The 7,758-nt window shown below is 44.2% G+C and overlaps 1 protein-coding gene across 1 annotated transcript in view; it reads left to right on the top strand.

The window, feature by feature from the left end:
• Positions 1 to 5,382: 5,382 nt before the first annotated feature.
• Positions 5,383 to 7,758, top strand: part of PPP2R2B (protein phosphatase 2 regulatory subunit Bbeta) — a 68,359-nt gene continuing 65,983 nt past the window's right edge. The window contains exons 1-2 of the mRNA XM_008629036.2: positions 5,383 to 5,485; positions 5,619 to 5,696. Coding sequence (XP_008627258.2) covers positions 5,476 to 5,485; positions 5,619 to 5,696 — 88 coding nt within the window. The 5' untranslated portion in view covers positions 5,383 to 5,475. The remainder of the gene's footprint in view (positions 5,486 to 5,618; positions 5,697 to 7,758) is intronic.

Here is a 7,758-nt window from a genome sequence, read left to right as displayed (position 1 = left end):
CCCCGGGGCCCGCCGCGCCGTCAGGAGGGTGTCCCTGTCCCCGCCCTGCGGCGAGGAGCGGCAGTCCCTCTGATGGCCCCACCGCCCGAACCCCTCTGCCGCCCCTCGCTGCGGGGTTATCCTTGCTCTTCTACAAGCGTCGTGCCGTGACTTCTGCTGTTTTTGGAAGGGTGATACAGGCTCTGCTTTCCGTGCCCGGGTGCATACACCCCCGCCTCGGGGGACAGGTCACATAGGGGGATCCCGTCGGAGCCTAGCCTCGGTCACTCTGATCTGGGTAAGGCCGAGTGCCGGGGTCACACTGCCTCCCCTTCCTGTTCGCATTCCCACTGTAAGGATCCCATAGGAAGAGAGACACCTCACTGCCCACCCCATTGTCCATACTCTTCGGACACTGGCTTTCCCCCTCTCATTCCTGAGTGCTAGGAGCAGGCTCAGACTCCCAGGGCTCTAAGGGAGAGCAATCTTTGCCCCAGGGAGGACAGAATTTAGAGCAATTACCCAATTTTAGCCGTATTCATGTATTACTTGGAGAAGAACCAATAAGCCGAAACACAGCTGGGGCTCCCCTAAAACTATCTAAACCAATTCACATTGTCTGAAATATAGACCCGTGGGCTGCAGAGGGAGAAAGAGGCTAGATTCCTGCAGAGCTGGCCTGGACCAGGGAACAGCTGTCCTCAACACCCAGCTCTGAGGTGAGGACACGTACAAGGGCTCCCGGGCCAGGTGAGCTCTATGTCAGGACACCAGCTCCTGTCCTGGGAGATGACCTGCACAGCCCTACAGCAAGGATGGGGATCCAGCAGTTACCACGCAGAAGTCAAGTAACAAAGTGGTTTAAACTAAACCATCTGTGGTGGGTAGGATAAGGTGTTCATGCTGCAGGGAATGGTTAGTGATTTATCTACAGCTCCAGCATCAGGGGATACCCAAGACTTCCTTCCCAGCCCAAGGTCAAACTTTACCTTTCAGAGGACCCACCTGTGGTCTTCTGCATGTCCAAAGCAGCTTTTCCTGAATAGACTAAAATTTGCTGGATTGAGAATCCTTTCTATTTGACCTTTCACATGAGTGATTTAAATGAAGTTTGAAAATTGTTACCTTAAGTAATTAGAATTCTTTTCTAAACATTATTCTTCAGATTTTATTTCCAACAGAAGCTAGAATCCAGGACAAATTCAATAAAATTAGTGGACTCAGTTGTGGAAACGTTACAAAAGTAGTAGTCCAGAGTTGGTCCCTGGGTCATCTGGAGAGTTTCAGGATCTCTGTATGTTGGCAGAAATAAAATATTAAAGCCTAATTGCTGAGTAAGCCAAAGAAACAGCAAATGAGATAACAGAAGGCTCTTCTGCAACAGCTCCTGTGAAACAGCCAACTCTGTTCCCCACAGGGCAATGGGAGAAGACTGCTCTGCTTGGTGCAGCAGAGGGATTAGTTTTCCATGGGAAACAGAGACCCTCGTGTCCTAGAGCTGGGGCTTTGGTCTGCAATAGAAAGAGGGCACACTTAGAAGAAAAAAATCAGTAGAACATTTCCCCCAGTTTTCTCAAGAAAACTGTACTTGTGAGTGTCAGCTCAGAAACAGGAGGCATGTCCCAAGTAGGGGAATTTTTTCACTCGTACTAGAAGAAGAAACTCAGGGAACTGAAGTGGGCTCTCTAAGTCACCCATCATGCACAACAGCCACCTCCAGCTTTCCTGGCTCAAGAAATGGGAGAGCCATGGTGGATCTCTGGTGCCTTCTAATGGAGAGGAGGCACGGCTGATCCCTCTCTTCCAAGAGGCTCCTGCCACCAACCCACACACCCTGCCAGCACATGAACCCCACCTCTCCCCAGGCCTGGCCATGCCAGGCAAACCCCTGGGGTGTGCAAAGGTCAGAGGGGGTAAAGACCCTAATGGCTGCCACTGAATTAAAAAATAATTTTTAAAAGTTTTATTCACTTTTACAATTTTAACTATTCAGCTAACTATACTTTTGGTTCAAGTATCAAGCTAATTTTTGTCAATGGCTTACAAAAACCGAGAAGTTTTGCTATACTTACTCTATGTATTTTCTGGAACCTTAAGTCTTAAAAGAAGTGAAATTATACTGAGCAGCCCTAACTCAGCTGTAATCTTCTAGTGAACTGTTAACATTATGGTATGCTTGCAATGTGTTAGATTTCAATACCCATTGCTGGCATCTCCTGTGATTAAAGTGGGCTCACCTTCACACGCTGCCCACAGCTCGTACTGTGGATTAGAATGGTCTTGAATGCTTTGCAGGTGGCTGCCAGTCCCAAAGTGTAGGTATTGATATACATATTTAATCGAGGTTAAAACTCACTGCAGCCTGTGCAGAGGTTTGGACCACCCAGGGCTCCCCTCCTGTAGCACGGGCTCTCCCATGGTCAGGGATCAAGTTTTTTCTGGATGGGCAAATCTGTCCCTGGTGCCTTATCCCGTTCACAGTTTCCCCAGCCCTTGACACAGCAAAGACAATGGCACCTGCACTCACTCTGATATATGCTGTGAGGTGTCTGCTTCTGAAAATACCTTGGACATCCTTTTCATAATGCAAACCACAGTGTCCCGGAGCCTGCATTTTTAAACACACCAATCCCAGCAAGATTTCTGTAGAGTCTGAGCTCCAGTTCAGAGAACACACTGAGGAATGACTTTTCCTGGCTGCAGGATGTGAAGCACTTGGATTCCTCAGCTAGGGGTCACTAGAATTTAAGGCAGAACAGGACTTTGGAATCTAAAGTGCGTCCAGAGGGAAGACATTCTCTACAGAGAGACTACTGGATAAAAGCTTTTATATATTAATGGTGGCATTAACTGTGCCATTAATATATTAGTATTCTCCAGTATTCTCCAATACTGCTCCTGGTAAGTGAATCCACTGGCAATGCAGAGTCCTTGTCCCAGTCTCTGTCACATACGGTCAGAGGATTCTGACCTCTGGCTCTCCACATTCCCTCCTATACCAAGGGGTTTCCCTTCACTGCAGCCTTCCTTTCACACTGAATTATGCTTCACACATTCCCTTCCTCCAGCTCTACTTACACCTGGAATAAGGAGAGTCTCTTTCCAACATAAATAGATAAAAGAAAATCCACCTCACTTCACTTACTTGTTTTCCTTCTTTTGGCACAATGAAAACCACCTAACAGTCATTGTTTTGATTTTTTAAAACCCTTTCCATAATATTTACATTGCAAAAAACAACTAAGGGGAAAATCATAATATGGAAATGAAGTTAAGTAAAGTTTTAAGTAAGTTTCTACTGAAACAAATGCTTTATGCATAGCTTTGTGCACACAAATCAACAGTGAGTGTGTGACAGCTCTCCTCCAGCAAGCTGGGTTGTTAACAGTGACTAACAACTTCTCTGTGTGTCTGTTTTCATTGCAGTGAAGTGGAGCTCATTAGTTAACACTGGTTCGTGGTCAAACAAGGTGTCAATAGGCGGCTGGGATGTAAAAGTATTCCTCCCACTCCTTTTCACTAGTATGTACCATAATCTCTCCCACTGGGACAGGACCCCTGTGTACATCATCCACTTCCATCAGCATTCCAGGCCTGTCGTGTGCACCTCAAACAGATGCTCTCCCACAGCATTTGGACTTGTTCAGTCCCAGGGCTGGATGCAGTACAGATAAAATTAATCAATATCCATGTGCAGCCTTTCCCCAGGCATATTTGATTTTTAAAAGAGTTCTTCAAATTCTTACACTGAAAAGGCTTTTAATTTGCATGCTGGCAAGAGAGACCAAGCTTGCAGGCAAGATTTTCCTATACATCAATATCATAAGACATGCACTTCATTAGTGAACTTTCATCCTGAAAGCAAGAACTGGTGTGCTAAGAGAAAGAACTCCAAAAATTACAGGTGAGGTCTACACAGTCCAGAGAGAAATTTCAGAAATTAAGTTAGCAATAAACCTTAAAAACCACAACTTCCTTTAAATCACCTATCTCCAACATATGAAAGGGGGGCTCGGTTACTACAGGCTTTTACCCAGCCTGGTGTCTGTAACAGTCTGGGGGTACCAAGGGCTAAGAAACCCTGTCTGCTACTGTCAGCAATTCCAGTGCAAATCAGGAATAAACCACCCCTGGTGTCAGTGTGAGAACCACAGTGGGGAGGACAGGAACAAATCCTGTCAGAGACTGTTGGGCAAAAAATATATTGAAGAGCAATGTTTATGACAGTGAAGATCTGAGACAGAACCCTGCAAACTGCCCAGATGTTAGACTTACTGTCACTCTTATCAAAGTTTCTGCCCAAGCAGCAAGAAGCACCACAGAGCCTCTGAAAAATGGCCATCTCCCCATTGCCTGGATGCAGCATTTAATCCTCACCCTCCCCCTTTCGTATCCTTAAAGCTCCATCTTCCCCTTATATTTGGCTTGAATAATCCAATAAAATAAAAATCACTCTTGACTTTGTACCTATTATGTATTCCACATGATTACATTACTTTTAATATATACCTGTATTAATGTACAAAAACATAAAATCTGACAGAAATCTCACATTCAGTTAGGCTACAGCATAGTCCATATAGCTTGGTCATATCCCTTACTGGACGTTATCTCCCAGTACCATGTTTTCCTTTTCTTTTGTAGAGAAGTAACAAGTCTGAGTCTCCATGGCATGATCCCAGACTGACCTCAATATCACACCTGTCGACTTTGAAATACCCACATTTTCTGTTACCCATTTCACCTGTGCGTAAAACAGGTGAGACGACATTTACTGTTCCTCATGGCTCCATTTTCCTGCTTTCTTCATGCCTGGAAATGCTTTGAGATAAAACATGTGCTAGGATGAAAGGAAGCAAGTTGTCCTTTGAGGCAGTGGATTTTTTGTGGAACAGTGAAAACTATGTTACAGAAAGGGAAATTTTGCTGACCTGTCAAGAAAACAAGGAACAGTGGTAGATGAAATCCTAATTTCTCTCAGAGAGTCTTAACACAGAGTATTGCTGCAGCATCAAACACAGCTGAAAGCGGTACAGCTTAATAATATCCCTTGCAATAGAAATGTCTGTAGTAATCTTTTAAAGCAGCTATAAGGCACTTGTGATTGCAGGCAGATTTTGATGAAAGTGTTATAATGTATTGTAAAGCAGCTCCATGCTGCTTGGGTTCATTGCCAAGCAGTTCACAACTACACTGACCACAAATGGGAAAAAATTTTTTTGTGGCAGTAGTTCTTTTTCCTGTTTCACTCCCTCTCTAACAGTGCTGGAAATGACTGGGAGCATTAGTATTCTGATGGAGAGAGGCTGTGACAAAGACCATGACTATAGGGCCTCCTGACTGCTGTGCTGCTGCCAGTGATGTGGAGGGGACTGACTCCGACGGCTCCACTTCCCAACAGCCCTGCCATGGCACAGAGAGAACAGACGGGTGATTCATAACGCAGGCACGATGCTCTCAGCTTTGCAGTGTTAGCTTTGCACTTTGCATGGAAGCATGACACCAGGTGAGCAGATATTTATCTTCATGCAGAGATTTCACGTTGTATGTGCATGTGTGTACATGTATGGTCATTTAAAAAAGGACAAGCTATGTACCTATGTGACTGTATCTTCTTTCTGAATGTGTTTTCCTGGCAGGATTTGGAAGCCTCATGCAGGATGTGCTGTGGTGCTTCAGTCAAGTAAAAGGAACTATAGATACTGGGGTGACAGAAGGTACGTTTATTTTTCCTTTTGTTGCTGTGACCAAAAATAACTTCTCACATACATCTTGCCTAGCTGGTGTGCAGGAAGGTCATTTGCGTGCTGTTGGGAGCTGCTGGTACAGAGCTAAGCTATGCTCCTTGGTTTCTGCCCTTGTTATGTACTTGTGCATCTGAAAGAGATGGGCCTCTTAAATTAGCTACTGATGCAAGAATTCATTTGAAGGTATTATAGCTTAATCATATTAATAGCCTTTGAAATAGATTTTCTTCTGGTTTTCAGCTGTTATTTACAGAGTTTTTCAGGGAATTATGAGACAGCTTCTCCAACTATAATTCTTACTGGAAGTAATTCTGGAACTGAGATGGACTATTAGATATATTTCTTCTATTTTGTTGTGGTCCACAAAGTGTGATGACTTCTTTAAAAGCACTGTCTTATGAGACTAAGAGGACTGAGTCGGCCCAGGCCTCTGACAGCAGAGCTCTGACTTCTCCTGGTGGGAATGCAGCTCTGGGAATGCCTGGAGCACTGTCACCTGTCCTGCTTCAGCGACAGTTTTGTTATGCTGCTTTTGCAGAAGAGGGTTTCAGTCTGTAATCTCTAGAGAGTACAGTGGGGCACAACACTCAGAAGCATATCTAACAATTTATTGAATCTCTAGAGGAAAACACCACCATAGCAATTAAAGTAAAAATATTTTTTTACTGAGGTTTTTTGTTGGTTTTTGTTTTTGTTTTTCCAAATTATTTACCAGTGTTTTGAGCTTTTACTGTAGAATATGCAGATCATTGTAACTGGTCAGGAGTACTTGTTTGCTACTTTAGAATTAGTGAAATGTTAGGTTGCCTCTCTTGCTCTCTTTCCTTTTCTTAATGTAACCATTTATCAGCTGAGGGCTATAAGGGTTTGTTTTGTTTTGTTTTGTTTTTAACCATTGGAGAGAGTTAGTGGATGAATCCAGAGGCATGATGGTAGGAAAGGACTCCTGTGATTTTTTCTTGGGGTAATCTGGGCTCACAGAACAGTAAAGGCTGATGGATAATACTTAAAAGCTAGTAATGAAAAGGTGATACCATTGGTGCATTCAATCTGAACAGTCACAAACAGCGTGACCATGACTGAGGAGGAAGCTCAGAGTGTTACATGTGGGATGGGCTTTGGTTCTTGTGCAGAGGTACTAATGTATGTACATACACATGAATTAAGTCATAAACGGAATATTACAGATGCCTCACCTTCGTCAGAAGTTTATCCACAACTTGTTACTATTATGCTAGTCTTTATGACACATTTTTGACCTTCAGAACTTTTGGTAACATCCAGGCATCCTGAACTTGCACAATGTGGTTTCTTTAGTGATTAGGAAGCATGCAGTCATCTATGGTCAGGTAAAAAGAGATGTTACTATTATTACAATGCTCTGCATCTTTGAATGTGGTAGAGCCTACCTCCTTCAGCAGAATGGACTGTCATTCTGGCTTTCAAATGATACTTCAAATGTTGCCAACAACAATTCTACATTAATTTTGTGATAATTGCGTGCTCTTATCCACACACAAGCCGCACAAACAGACCTACATAAACCTTAGTTGTTGCTTCATTTAACTTGGAGAATGGTGTCACAGTCCGTGGTACTTGTCCTGATAAAACCAGGGGTGTAATGGATCCTTTAACTAAAGCAACTGTGTGGATGAATGAGCTCCCTTGTGCATAGATGGGAGCCCTGGGATATCTTTCAGCTGCTCAAACACTGATTTCAGTGTTAAATGTGAAGTACATGATGTTGCTGAGTGCCATTGTCATATCACAGTGCTTTGAACTACATTTCAGTACTGCCAAAAGGAAACAAATTTTAGAGATCTTGCCTTATTCTGATATATTGATTATTAGCAATCTACTGTGGAAAACTGATTAGCGCGAACGTAAGAGGTGAAATCTCCTCGAGGCTGGTGCGGTGCGGGGCTGGCTCGCTCGGCTCCGGGCGTGCGGCAGTTTCGGGACACGCGTCCGTCTCTCCGGCCCTGCTGGCCCTGGGACGCGCTCCCGGTGCGATGCGCCCTGCGCGGCCCCG

This window comes from Corvus brachyrhynchos, unplaced genomic scaffold (assembly GCF_000691975.1).
Source record: "Corvus brachyrhynchos isolate BGI_N302 unplaced genomic scaffold, ASM69197v1 scaffold21, whole genome shotgun sequence".
NCBI classification, from domain to species: Eukaryota; Metazoa; Chordata; class Aves; order Passeriformes; family Corvidae; genus Corvus; species Corvus brachyrhynchos.
Note: the sequence above shows the minus strand (reverse complement) of the source record. Positions and strands in the feature narration are given on the sequence as shown.